Raw genomic sequence first — 15,396 nt, 5'->3', positions numbered from 1 at the left:
ACATTTCTCCTATAAAGGGTGCAGATTGTGATCATTTTTTTTCAAAATCTGGAACTATATTGGTTACCTTGGATTAATGAACGATTAGTGAATGATTTGGGTGTTTATCACTCAGATTGGCCTGTTTAAAGATTTTACCTTCTTTCACCTATCTTCAAACTTTTAAGACCATAATCTAACACACCTCTTGTCCTAGGGTGACAATGCTTAAATACAACACTGCATCTATCGAGGAGCAGCATTGTCACCCTAGGACAAAAAGTGCGTTAGGACAAAGAACAAATATCCTAATGTTATCTCCATAGTAAAGGATGGGGAGGGGAGCATGGCAAAGCTTTTTTGCCCATAAGAAAAAGGAAGGTATCTAGATTAGAAGACACATGGCAACATGCAACCATGGACTGTGCTTAAAGAAATGAAGCATGTGTTACACTGTCTGATGTGCCACTTTAGTTTGCCCATTCAAATAAATGGGTTGCAGAATTTACTGTATTGCAATGAGAATGGCATATTAATACGCACCACATTCCTTTTATGTGAACAAGCCATAACTGTTTCTTCAGAAATAAGGGTTCCTGCCAGCTTGCAAAATATAGGAAAGTAGGGGGTGAAAAATAGTTTTCAGAATGCCAAGGTGTTTGAAAGGCATCATGACTTTTAACTGAAATTTCATAATTCCAGATTTAAACATTTTTCAGATATGATCCAGCAAGAAACACCAGTTTCTGCACTTCTACTATTCTCAAATACTTTGTTTACATCAGATTATCCCTGCAAATCAGCTTGATGTGTTGTATTTTACACAAAGATTTTTGGAGTAACAAAATCTCTGAGGGAGTGGAAGAATTTCTTGTAATCCTGACATTAAAGAACAATAACATCTAATCGAATGTTTTATGTGTCATGTTTTAGCGTTTTGAAGCAGTCCATAAAAATGTAATTACCATCATGTGTTCATGTTGGCTGCTGATTACATTCTGGACGGAGACATCATCTATGCAGTGGTAGTCACTATAAATGTTAAGAACTTATGAACAAAGTAAGAGAAGTCATGCATTTTTAGCTAGAAAAGCTTTTGTTTTACTCTGCTATGATACCACCAGTAGCCACCCATCCCAAAGGCCAATCTAGCATTCCTAACCTGAATACAGTGTGGAAAATGTCACCATGTATATTAAATGAATATATGGCTTAAGAAAGTTTGGAGTTTGCCAGTAGCAGCCAATCTTTCTATAAATGTTGGCTGTGGTATTATGCTGATACAAGCTCTTCTGTGTATTTCAGTTCACTGGTCCCCAATAAATACTTCAAGTTGGCCTTGGTTACTTCATACATAATCTTAGTCAATGACTTTGACTACCAGGCAACTAACATTTTTAGAAGGATTTGATTTTTGCAGGCTTAGATTTGAAGCTTACAAACATACATTTGTTTACCTAAATTAATTTGTAAATTAATTAGTTTATTACCAAGATGTAGACTGTATATATCTATCCAGGTCCACGGTTCATTAAAAATGTGCAAATGATCTCAATAAATATGTAGTTCATCAAAATATATTTAACTCCAGTGGTAAAAAGTGAACAAATATCTCCAAAGTCAATAAACAAGAATACATAAAGGCTATGTTCAGATTGACCATGAGGTTACGGTGCGGTTACCACTTCCTTATGCCAGTGAAGTTCTGCCTCGGGGAAGAGGGTATAGGTAACTTCTTTACATGGAGAATAAATGGGTGCAGCAGTAAGTGGTACAGCACCTCTCACTGCTGCCAGCTATCAACTGTGCAGACACTGGTCCTTTAAACCCTAGCAATATGGTGTGAGTGACCAAGCAACTGGCAAGGTGCCAGCCGATCACTTGCTCCTGAGGCAAGTCTGAACCTACCCTTAGTGTCTATTAAACAATTCTGTTGTTATCACAACACCAAAGCCAGTGTAAAGCCGCATACACACGTGCCATAATAGTCGTTGGAAAGGATCTTTCACGATCCTTTCCAACGACTAAGGAGTGCACAATGGATGAACAAGTGCTGTACGTACAGCATCGTTATGCTCTATGAAGAGGGGAGGGGAAGAGGGACGGAGCTGCACTCTGCTGCATCCTTTCCCCCTTTACTTCTGTTAGGATCGTTCGTCGTCCATGGATCCGTCAGGACAGTCGCTCGGACGATGGGCACTGTACACATGCCAGATTCTCGTCCGATATCGTCCCTGAACCGATTATAAGGCGAGAACCATTGGACATGTGTACGTAGCTTACATATTGAACCTTTACGGAGCAACAATTTGTTAAAACTGTGTTTTTCAACTTGTTAACATGGGGGGAACCTTCAAATATTCTTCAAATTTTCAACCCCTGCCATAATTACTATATCCACAACTTACAGTACATTAGTGTGGTAGTCAATAGGAAGAATGCCTCTTACATTGCTGGCCAGTGGGAAGAATATCACCCTTACAGATGCCCAAAAAGATAGCAACCCTGGTTAAGAAGAAGTGTTAGACGCTTTCCTCTAGGTATATCAACATTGTGCACATTGTGCTGTGGAAATTTTATAGGCATGCCCTTTAATGTTTGACTCAGTTGTTATTTTATTATTTGGTACCTATTGTAACATGAAGTAGGTATACTCATTGTTACAAAGATCTGTAAATTACAGATTGAGTTAAAATTATATTGTAGTCAAAAGTGCATTGTAATGATAAAGGTCAGCTTTTAATGGCACATTACATTCCTTCGTTTTTTACACAACATCCCCTATGATGCATATTTTTTTTTCAACCTTTTACAATTTTTTCCTAAAATATGGATTCAATTTTTGGTAGGAAATGCTTGCTCACAGATAAGAGGACCTCCACTATGCATGTAACATTTACTTTTTATGTATTAACTATACAGGTTGTTGTGCTGTCAACTAAAACAGAGAAGTATTTTTTTATTTCATATCTGTTCATTGCATGTTTTTCTTTTAGTCAAGTAAAGTGGAACTAAACCCCTAGAAAAAAAAATTGCGAACAGGTGTATTGTTTATTGCAGAAGGACAGAGGATGTCCTTTTTGCAAAAAATTACCTTACCAGTCAGATCACAATTTTTTAAATATACTCACCAGTCCCTTTTCCACCTCTCTCGCCACAATCTTTCTTCTCATTCTGGTATTGATTTTCAGCCAACTTGATTGCCTGTCCCTTTCTGCAATACAGACCTGCCTGATCACAAAATTTCAAATTGTAACTTTAGTTCTGCTTTAACATGGTGTCAGGTGTATAAAAGCAAAGCAGAAGAGTTATTTCCCCACATGTGACACAAAATTTGATTTGGTCTAAATGATCAAAATATTTTAAAATGGATGTAAAGTGCATTTTTAGTTTTTACTGATATCAATTTCCCTCAGTTCTTATAAATCCACCATGTTTCACAGGACAGATAGTGAGGGGAACTCCTTAACATCAACACAAACAAATAATAAAATACTTTATTATAGTAGAGTAGAGATAGAACCCCAGTTAAATATTTGTTTCTGTCTTGTGTCCCTTTTTCTTGAAGTTCATTTTCCCATGTCTTGAATTTAATATTTGCTTTTGCATTGTAGTTTTTCTTTCTTCGCCATGACTGATATGTCTGGACCAAGATAGAAAATCTGATGATACAATGCAAGCTTTTAGTACTCAGCTAGTTGTAGATTCAGTGTATGCCTAAACCTAAGTTAATGGAGCAAAGTTAAATTGTAAAATTTCAATTTCTTTGAATTGAATTGAAAGTACGCGTATGTAGTAATTGCTTACAAATTGTGATGTCAGCAGCTTCTCATTGTTCTACAATTTATTGAGAGCAAAGTTTTCCATAAAGTAGAACTAAAGTCTTGCAATAAAAACTGCTAGGTCTTTTCCTATTGACATAAAACATTTTTCACTGGATCCTAACAGCTTTTGTAGTTCCTGGTTTATTCATGGCATCTGTAGAATGTATAAAATTAAGCTGGGCTCTGGTGACTGTAACTTCTGTGCACATGCTCATGGGTTACAATATTATTGGTTGCCTAGTGTCAGTGGCAGAAGAGATGCCAATACTTGGCAATAAGCAAGATTAATTTAGTGTTTAAGGAGCTCTTTCCTTTTTCAGTTGTTGAAATTTCGTTGTATTATGGAACTAGAAGCCCTTTTAGGGTTTTGTTGTTTTATTTATCTCTGCTTAGGAGATCGGTCATCTCTTTTTCTCACAATGGCCAAAAGCTTGTTTAGCAAGCATTTGCAATGGTTAAAATGTAACCTAGTTGTGCTTTCTTTAAATGTTTTGCCTTTTCTTTCTGTTTTCTGTACTCTCAGTCTTGTTTAATGTTTGTGGTTACTGTACCTGTAATTTATCTTTCTATTGATAAATTCAATAAAAATTCATTTGTAAAAAAAAAATGAAAACTTGTGTTACATGCAGATTCTTATCCTTTCCATGTCCTATCCTCATACGTGTTCTCTGGTCTTTACTGGCCAGTTTTAAAGCTGCTGCTAACCTTTTCCTAAGAGCTCTCAGCTTTGAGCCCTGGCAACAGTTAGTTATCCTGCAGGACCTGTGCTTTATACAAGACACTGTGCCAGAAGCTCTGCGTAACCTGATGCACAGTGTGGCCAGAAGAGGTTAAGAAACCAGACTTTGAATGTATTTAGAAAGAGAGCCATGGAGCCAAAAGGAGAGCTTGCAGCAGCTAATGACCAATTTACCACTATATAGCTATTCTCTAAATATTTAGAAAAATAAAGAAAAATACCATTAGCCAGCCTTTTTGCACAACCTTCTGACAACAGTATAAACAAAATATAAATGACTTAACAAACTCCTGCCAGTAAAAAAATGTACACAGAACAACTCATTTCAGGATATGTTTTAGGTAACCTAAATTGCTTTGTGGAGAGTCTAGTGGTATGTTAAAATGTGGAGATTGACCTACCCAGCAAAACATTCATCTAGGAGAAATTGTATATTAAAGAACCATTTAAACTATACTACAAACATTTCCATTTCAATTATATGGCATGTTCTGTTATTTTGAGGGGTAACTTGTATCATTTTAATGACTGCAGAAATTACTCCTGTACTCCCTGGGATAGTAAACCACATTTTCTGAGGCACATCAGTTTAATTTGAATTTTGCAACCACACATAATCAACAAGGTTTAAACATTTCTGAATTTGTGCCAGTCCAAACTGTCCAGAACTATGCTTCTAAGAAATATTTTTCCAGTGGTCTCTAGTTCAACCACAAATACATCAGGGGTCAGTGTGAGCCCAATGTAACCACAATATGGCAGCGTGGGATAATGTTGGGTTGGCAGGATACTGTTGTCCATGGAGAATGCTAGTGAGTTTGTGTGATTGCCTCTAAGTGACCACAGGTGATAATTTCTACTATAGTTTAGGCACGAAAAGTAAATGCTGAAAGAAGAAACAAGATTTTTCTGACATAGACTCGCTCCTATTTTATCAGCCTTATATGTGTCCATATATGAATGATAAGATGGGATGTTGTGGAAAAAGGCAATCAGTATTAAACATTTTTCAGCATTTTTTAACATAGGGCCAAATAATATGCAGCCAGCTGAATCCCTTTACCCTGTTTTTCATCAATTTTGTACCATCCTATATACCAGCCGTTCTCAACCTTTTTGACCCACTTGATAATTTTTTCAATTCGTAGAGAACCCTTGTTAAAGCCAGTTTATTGTCCTCCTACAGTTGTGGCTAAAATGCCACCATTATAGATAACTTAAAGCAGACCTATCACCTAAATATTTACTATATAAAAAGGTAGATAATCCTTTAATAAAAGGTAAAAATGATGGTCTTTTTTTTCCTACATGTTTTCTTTTTTAAAAAGAAGGGGAAGCTCCTCCCACTGGTTTAACCCACTGGTTAAAGATTGAATAGAAGTGCAGAGCCTCCTGGAAAGCATACATCTTGTATCTCAGGAGGCTTCGGGTTGCTTCTTCCTGGAGGGGATTTTTCCTGCAGTAGGAAAAAAAGTGCTGAATTTACACCTGTGCAATGTGAGATCAGGTGACTTAGCCATTAGAAGAAGGAAGAAAATGGTGGCACCAGGTGCCTCCCATACAACTGGCTCTTCCACACGGCTTTGGCCCCAAAACTTTGCAGACATCCTCAAATATGAGGTCAATCAGCCACAGTTCAAAGCACCCCTAGAAATTTCTGAGGAACTCTGTCTGAAAATGCCTACTAGTATGTTAGCTTGCTTGGCCAGGGACCTCGTTCTTAATGTATCATAGTATTGTAGCCTTGTTATGGGAGGGGGGTCATGTAAATGATACTCGAAAACCAGGCTATGGCGCTAACCTGTAGATAACAGAGAGGATCCCGGGCCTTCGCTATGTGGAAGAGTGAGGATACTAATAAAGTTGGCAGTGCCTCCACCCAGGACAGGGTCTCTGTTAGCAGAGGGGCTCCTTTCCTGGGACATTAACCATTGCAGCTAAATGAACACACAGGTTGGAGTATTTGTAAGCTTTATATCTTAAAACAGTAATATCAATATTTACAATCAATAAACATCAAAGAGTACACATAGCAGAGTCCTGAGGAGAATTGTGCACAGATATACCCGGGTATATATAGAGTGTATAACCACAAATACCTCCAGTAATGATCAGTTTCAGGATGAGTTGCAGGGGCCCCTGGAGTTGACTGTAGAAAAGATGTCCTGATGAGATGATCCTGAAAACAGCAGCAAGAAGATCCTCTAATCTGCAATTGGGGTGTGTATGCTGTGATCCTGGATTGCAGGGATGCAGGCAAAGTCTCTGGAGTTCAGGAACAATCTACCTGCACTACCAATTAGACCCTAGCAATCACGCCAATCTGCCAATGCAACCGGACCTCTGCTACCTATAGCGCCATCGGATGCCTAACTTATGCTAGGGGCAGAGCCAATATATATTTGTGTATGTAGTTGATACACTGACAGTAGGGATTTCCCAGAGTGATCTCTGATAACAGATATCACATATACCCCATTAATACAAAGGGAAAAATCTCTGATAACAGATATCACATATACCCCATTAATACAGAGGGAATAATCTCTGATAACAGATATCACATATACCCCATTATACAGAGGGAATAATCTCTGATAACAGATATCACATATACCCCATCAGTGTTCTCCCCAGAAATTTTTTTCAGCCGGGTGGTGGGAAGCTGTAGCCGGGTGGTAAAAAAGGGGGTGTGGCAAAACACTGCAAATTTAGTGATCCCAGTTGTTTATGCCATGGGTAATCAGTAACCTCTTGTTCCAGCGTTCTACCTTCTTCCAATTATTTGTTACAACTTTGTAATGCCTGCCCTATTAGTATATCCAATTTTTCTATTCTATGTATTTTGCCACAACTGTCCTATGCCATGTATTGTGACCCAACTTACTAGTGTTCGGGATGCAGGCACCTACCCTGGCTGAGCACATGTTCCCATCTCTGCCCCTGCACTTCCTGCATTTACTTATATAAATGCAGGAAGTGCAGGGGTTTCCAAGGCCACAATCTGGGTCAGAAAACACTCCAACAACTTTTTTTGCAATTTACAAAGTTACAACTCAGCTAGCAGATAGAAAAAGGCAGTCGCCTACAGTATTGTTGTTTATTGACTTGGCAGTTTGTGACACTGTTTTTATTAACAGTGCTGTACAACTCTATATATTGTATATTACCTATTTGTGTACTCTGTAATTGTATGTACTTTGTATATTGTATGTATATTGTATGTACTAATATTTATCAATATAATTGTAAAACACCAAATAAATCTATAATGGTAATAATCAATATACTGTGGTCCAACAAGTGTTATGAAAGTAAAATTGATAGGCAATAGACAGTACTTTAGTTACAGTATAGAATTGGGTGACACATGGCATGCTTTTTTCTTTTTTTAATTTATTTTAATCATCTGATTTAAAGACTTGCTATTATGTTTGTCCAGTGCTATATTGTTTTGCTGATCCTTTATGAGCTCCCAGACACCAGGACTGTTTCATATAGAAGCAGTAAGAGGATAGTAAAAAGCCTAGATAAAATACAGTCTGACTTTTCCCTTTTAGTCTCAGAGCTATCGGCAGCAATTGACCGCACAGGAATGTAATTAATTTAAGCTCTGTAGCAGACTGTGTACCTGGTCTGCTACTGACAGAGATGCATGATAATACTGAAAATATATTAATAATGACAAACATAATGTTTTATAAAACTGTACTTAGCTTTATGCACTTTATTCTTTGTGAGATTATTTCAGATTTTAAAAAGATCTCATATGATCTCCAAAAAGAAAACCTTTCAACAAGATAAGTTTAAAACTTTGTTCTTACAGGATTAATACAACCTTTTTTTAAGCTAAGAACATCCAATGATTTAATTGTCTTCTATAAACTCTTTTACTTTAAAGGTCAACAAAAGTGCTTTATCAACTGCTTTTGGTATTGAATTGAAATGCTTACTTGTGACTCAGTCACACACCTTGTAATATTTACATTTTGGTGTTCCACATATTCTAAATTACTATTTCCATATTATCTACCAAATAGTCTTACATAGGAAAAATTCCTGTTACCTCCCCCCTCTAGAACTATTGTGCCCTATGAACTGGGCCATAGAATTCTTCTATATATTTGGGCCTGCATGTCTGGTTGCTAACTTTTTTTTATGAGAAATTTGCATTTTGCAAATTTTAGGACCCCTTCTATTGGTGTGTTTTGGCTAAAATCAAGGAACATTTGCTATGTCTAAAGAAGTTTTGATCACTGTGAGTTTAAATATTTAACATGTTTTCAGAGGAGCTTTATCATTTTATTTTAATCTCTGTGGAACTGGTCAGGAAATAGCAAAGCCTTTTTTAATAAATAATTTGAGCAGAAGAACTGCTGCCACTATGATTTAAAAGTTTTCCTTATGTAGAAAAAGAATGTTAAATCTTGTCATTTTGCATATTTTTATCCGAATTGTATGACAGCGGGATTTCACACAGAACCAGCTGTCAGATTGAGGGCGTGAGTCAAGAACATTTAGAAAGAATACTTAGGCCATGTATGTGACTTCTTCAACCACAAATGTTCCCTAAGGCCATTTCACAACTGTTTGTATTGAATGCTGCCTGCCAAAGGCTGCAAGCAGAATCTAGATTGGGCAGCTGACAAATTATTGACAACCACCAACCGTAGGGTGATGCTTTGAGTGCTTTATCAGAAGGTGGGGCTCAAAAAGTGCAAGAACCTACAACCTGCACTGTTGGAGTTGTTCACAGCTCATATAGAAGGGCATGCTTTGGTATTTTATTCTTAAATTCTGAAAGAGCTTGTTCTGGCACCAGTTCCCGGGTTTGTGGTTGGCATAGTTGTAGGACTTCTGTATAGCTCTAATGGCTGTTCATTTCTGAGGTCATACGCTTTTCACACCTTCTTCATAGTATGGTATCATGCTTGTACATTAGAGGAAGAACCCATTTCTTCAGAGAATAATGAGACTCCTTCAAGCCATACCATATGTTTTCTTTATGGTTTGATCAATGGCATTTAGTAAATAAAGTATCAATAGCAAAATAAAAGTAGAAGAAATAGAGGGTAAGGTGAAGATAAAAGCGCTGTGTTAAACCTGGTTCCTGGAAAAATAAATGAAGTGATGGCTGCGGAGAACTTGCCTTAGGAATGATTATATCACTTCCATCAGTCAGTAGTAACAGCTTCATCACCACCCACTGATGTCAGAGAGATGTAATGGAACCATCTCTGCAATAAAGCAAATCGTTTTACAGATTTTCGAGTTTGCATGCATGTACAATGTTTAGCTTGCCATTTCAGAATTCTGCATAAAATTGGTCGATAGTTCTGCCTCATTTAATAGCATATCATTATTATATCAATTTTTGTTTTGTAGATATTGATGAATGTGCCACAATCTCTGGGATCTGCGAATCTGGTGAATGTGCTAATACAGTGGGTAGCTACTTTTGCAAGTGTCCACCAGGATTTTTTACATCTGCAGATGGATCAAGATGCATAGGTACACTTCCTAAAGTCTATACAGCATTGTATATTAGCTGCTAAGTCTAACAAGTTAACATAATACTTTTCTTTGCACTAGATACTCGTCCTGGTTATTGTTTTACATCATTATCCAATGGCCGTTGCACCAATCAACTCCCCCAACTTCTACCAAAGTTGCAGTGTTGCTGTGATACTGGGAGGTGTTGGTCTTCAGCAGCAACTACACCACCTGAAGTTTGCCCCTTCCGTGGAACAGGTGAGCTTGTATATTCCATTTTTATTATAATATTTTCAATTGGTATATTTTTTCTAAAGAACATCAGCTGTAAAAATGCATGCCAAGCAACCTTGCAGATATAAACTTCAGATTTCCAAATAATATTCAAAATAATTTTGGTTTGGTTTCTACAAAGCCCCCAAAAGACCTAACTTAGAGATAATTTACAGGAGAAGAGTGAGTGAAGTAGTTTTAATTTTTTTTTCAGAGTTTTGGGGTTTTGGGCACTTTAAGAAATCATTTGGTGGTTTAAATAGCATATTGGACTTAGGTATACTTGGATGCATGCCAGTGTGTATAAAAAACTTTAATTAAAGTTGAAACATATTATGTTTGATATATCATTGTATTTTTTTTATTGTCTGGTAAATTTCTACTACTCATATTGTTTGTTAATTAGATATAAGTATATATGTAAAGGCAAAACATAAACTACATAGAATACACAGATGAAGTGTATAAAAAGGCAAATCTATGCGGTTGCACATGTACAGACTCGTGCACTGAATTTTTTTTGATACAAAAACTGAATAATTGACATTATTTAGCTAATAAAAGATTTCAGTTTTAATGGTGATGCAATTGTGCATTTGTATATATACCTAGAGTTCAGCTTAAAAAATAATATATAGCCTTTTCAATATTCATGGTCAATTATACTTATAAAAAAGATCACTTTGATCTCTAGCCAGCTCGCTAAAACAATGCATTCCTTTTGTGGCTGATATAATTGGTCTAATTTACAAAATGAGCTGAGAATCTTCCCATATTAAATTGTGTGAATATTCACTTCAATAATCCAATCACGTGAAAAGCAAATTCTTGTTTACTGATTTCATTTGCATGTGATTAGGTGTTTGAACTTTTTTAACTCACACTAACATTAGTGTGATGGGTCAGTAGGAAGAAAGTCTCCAACACTGCTCCTAAGTGGGAAGTATATCACCCTCACAGATAGCCAAAAAACTGCTAAACTGACCTGAGAGGCACAAATTGCTCATTGCTCAAGGAATCCCCAGCAAGTTCTGGTTAGGAAACACTGTTCTAGATTACTGTTAAGGGAGAAAGTGTTCCTAAAATTTCAGTTTTATTCCATTCCATTGACAACTGCAAAATTTTGGATATACAGTCACTATCATAGTGAACATGGTGATTAGGATGTACAGTCTTAGTAGGAATATGTGAGTGAAAACGTTAAGAAGCCTATCTATAAAGAAGTGAATCTGACATTTATTGAAACATTCCCTGGTGAAGATTCTTCTAAATGTGTTTCAATGGCAAAAATTGATTCTCCGTCAGTGAATGTTTCTGGTAATGCCAGATTCACTGCTTTATAAATAGACCCTTAGGAGTGAAAATTCAGACTATATACATAACAGTTGGGGTGGTGGTGAAGGGGGTAGGAAAATCTAAGTATCAATACAACAGTACTAAAATACACATTCAAATTCAAGACAATGTATTTACTTTTTTTGTTTCTGTTTTTGTTCTAGATGAATACCGTAAACTGTGCACAGTGAGTTGGGTACGTCCTGGGCAGATCCCTGGACTAGAACCGGGGCCAGTTATTCCTCCTGGAGTGCCTTACCCTCCAGAATACCCTCCTCCAATAGGTCCACAGGTGCCACCAGGTTATCCCCCTGTGTTTCCACCTCCAATTCCTGGATACCCAATACCAAGCCGAGTTCCTCCAGGTAAAAAAGGAAAAGTAATACCATACTAGTTTTATTTCTTAATTTCTGTTAATACAGCTTTGTTGAAATGTGTTTGCATTTTTATGCATATATTTTACATTTATAGTTTGATCGATGACATGTAATGTAAAATGTATCTGAATTGTAAAGTAAAATGTGTCTTTTGCACTCAAGTTCAACTGTAGAATTGGTATTAAACTATCCAATAGTTGGCAAATGACTTCTATATTATGAACCCATGCACAGCCCAGTTTTCCTTTTGCCTAGGTTATTACACATTGTAGCAGGAACAGGAACAACAAATTTGCAGTACATTTTTTTAAAATGTTATATAAGTTTAAATATTTTATATTTTTACAAATGTAATCTTTGCCCATTGTGTAATTATATCTTGCACAACTTTAACAAAGAGAATTCCAATCCCTTTGGATTTATTTTTGTAGAACATCCTTCTTTGCGTTGTTGTAATTTTGCAGTATAATGAATGTATTTTACCTATCTGCCATGTAAGCTCCCTAGCAAATACCAATGCTCTTATCACTTCTCTTGTCAACCAACTATTAGTCTTCATGCTTACAAACTCAGCTCCCGGTTTCCTATTCTTACCTTCTTTATATGGCCAGTTTAATTCTCCTTTGACTGCTTATCTGATTTTTTTTGTGTCAATGGAAAAATCCTGCATACCGGGCTGTGTTTTTTGCCCAGACTCAGCATGGGGATGGATTGACTTACTCTTTTCTGGTTGGACCTAAAACATCAGTCACTTTTGTTCAAACTCTGGCTCCACCAATCTAAAGCAATATTGCTTCCAATGTTCTCTTTTTTTTCTTGCCCAACCTTTACAAAGTGGCATAATCCTCATCATTTAATTCCAACATCAAATATATGTGTTTTAGATCATTATAAAAATTGCATACATTAATACCGGTATAAACTTACATTTTTTGTACTAAAATTTTAATGTAATATTATTTCATTGCAGCTCATATTTAGGTAATGTACCTCAAATTTGCTGTTCGTTCTTCCACCATCTGCCTCTTACTTTAGGATGTCTGAATAGTACTTGCACTCTTCCTTTATGTATTATTTATTTTCTCCTACTTCTCATTGCAGTGGTTTTGCCAGTTAACCTAACACATCAGCAGCCTGTGACTGATTACTGTGTCTTATTCCGGAACCTGTGTTTGCATGGGCGTTGCATACCTACTCCTGGAAGCTACCGTTGTGAGTGTAACAAGGGATTCCATCTAGACGGTAGAGGAGAATGCATAGGTATGTTTTTTTTTTTTTACATTTTTGCCTCTGATGTGTTTTATAAACTTTGTATTGTGATATACAGTACACTTAATTAACTGAATGATGTTCAAGCTTATACAATGCTGTTTCATAAAATAGAAAAGTGGCAAAACAACAACGTTGTGATGATCTTGAGCCAAATTCGGCTTAAAAATATTCAAGATACAATAAAAAAACAGCCCACTGAACAGGGGCAGACATAGGGGGGTGCAAAGTGTGCCACTGCATGAGGGCCCCGAACCTTCTTTAGCCAACAGGGGCCATCATTTAGTGGGGGGGCACAAGTAAGGCCTGCACAGGGACCTATGGGCACAAGGGGACTATGCCCACCACAGCCAGTCAAACATTACTTGAGGCTTCTTCAACTTTTTCTCATTGTTATGAGCCCCTCTAATAACAAAAAGGGCCACCAAACAGGCTGATATATACTCCTGTTGAGACTTACAATGGTGATTGGTAACGTGTGCTAGTATACCCTTAGAATGAAGGCAAAAAAGGCAATCATCTTGTTGAGATGACTTACATGAAAGAACAATATTAACTATAGAAAAGAGATATGGTGGGAATATAGTAACATAACATTTTCTAGTGGTCCTGCGTTGCACTGTGCTGATACAAAAGTACTCTTTCTGCCAAGCCATGTCTCTATTTTTTTGGAGACTGACCATCACTACTCAGTTTCTATGAGCCGAATTCATGTCAGCATTGCCAAAATAGCCTGGGAAAATCAGAAGCTGGGACTTCCTCCACCCCAACGCGTTACTCTGATAAACTGCTTTCTTTTCTGCCTGTGGATCTTTCCTCCTGGCTTCAGTCTGTAAAGAATCAGGACATCCGATAAGTAGACCAACCACAAAACACTGGGACATTGTAAAGAAAAAATGTGTCATATGTAGTTTCAGCTACTTGGGGTTCTCATTTGCAAGTGTAATTTTAATACATCTCATACAAATATAACCCCCATTGTAAATTGCCACCCTTGCTAGAACTCTCCTTTGGTCCAATGACGTGAAAACCTCATAGACTACCCCTGAGAGATAACCAAAGCTGTTATTGCTGGATTATAAAGAATGCTAATTGCATAGATGTAAAAATAAGAATGCAGATAACTGGTATGGCAATTAGCTGAACACCTGAGCTACATATTCAGTCTGGGCCAGGGGTTTAAAAAGTCTTACAGACAGAAGATCAGAACAAAAACCATGCAAGATTTACAACCTGGTCAGAAATGCCAATTTTTATCATCTCCCAGTGATATGTCCACAAAAGTATAGAAAGTCCATTGGTGAATATATGTTCTGACTGATCTACTAGGGAAACAGAGAACATATTTTAACATATCAGACAAGCTTTTGCTTTTAAATTTGCATTGTCAAAGCTGTTAAGATCGCTAAACGTAATTTATTAGGAGATTTGTATCATTGTCTGGAGGCAAGAGGACTGTTATTATACAAAATACCATTTGCTTCATGTTCCTAATTTAATTTAAGATCATTGGAATCAGTGAGAGCTGAGGAGAAATGGTGTCCATAAATTAGTGTTTTGTTTTTTTAAATCACCAATTTGTATAGGATTGTTAGAACCATAGAAGACCCATAAACAGATAAGAATAGGTTTGTGTTATGGCTGGCATAGCGGCCATTAATGCTTCATAAATCTCTACTTCCAGTTCATTTTTCATGCTAAAAATAACTTCCCTGACAACCAACAGACAGTAAAGATAGCTCTGCTATTACAACTACTCACTATTTATGAAGCATAGTATTCAGCAAACATCATCTGGAAATTAATTAATTATAGCTATTTTAAACACATGCCACTTGAAATTTCACCTGCAGAGAATGTTTGCAGGTGAAAATTGTCAGATTTTGTGATTTTAAAGAAAAAACTACAGCATTTTAAAATAAAACGGCTACCTCTTATTTATTTATTTACTTTTTGCTGGAGAATTGGTTCCTTTTTATGTAGTTTTTGTACTTACTACCAATAAACTTTCAGAAAAATCTGTTTAACTAGCCAGAAAGCCAAAGCTTTGAAGGAAATGCACATTCCAACAATCCCAAGAATGCAACAAACATTTAACAGAAATTCT

General features: G+C 36.7%; 1 protein-coding gene across 1 annotated transcript in view; it reads left to right on the top strand.

Moving 5' to 3' along the window:
* Nucleotides 1-15,396, top strand: part of FBN1 (fibrillin 1) — a 157,323-nt gene that overhangs the window by 60,925 nt on the left and 81,002 nt on the right. The window contains exons 8-11 of the mRNA XM_072399100.1: nt 9,928-10,053; nt 10,135-10,293; nt 11,808-12,008; nt 13,122-13,280. Of these exons, the coding sequence (XP_072255201.1) occupies nt 9,928-10,053; nt 10,135-10,293; nt 11,808-12,008; nt 13,122-13,280 (645 nt within the window). The remainder of the gene's footprint in view (nt 1-9,927; nt 10,054-10,134; nt 10,294-11,807; nt 12,009-13,121; nt 13,281-15,396) is intronic.

Source organism: Pyxicephalus adspersus, chromosome 2 (genome assembly GCF_032062135.1).
Source record: "Pyxicephalus adspersus chromosome 2, UCB_Pads_2.0, whole genome shotgun sequence".
Lineage (NCBI taxonomy): Eukaryota > Metazoa > Chordata > Amphibia > Anura > Pyxicephalidae > Pyxicephalus > Pyxicephalus adspersus.
The sequence above is the reverse complement of the archived record's forward strand: the minus strand, read 5'-3'. Positions and strand labels throughout refer to the sequence as shown.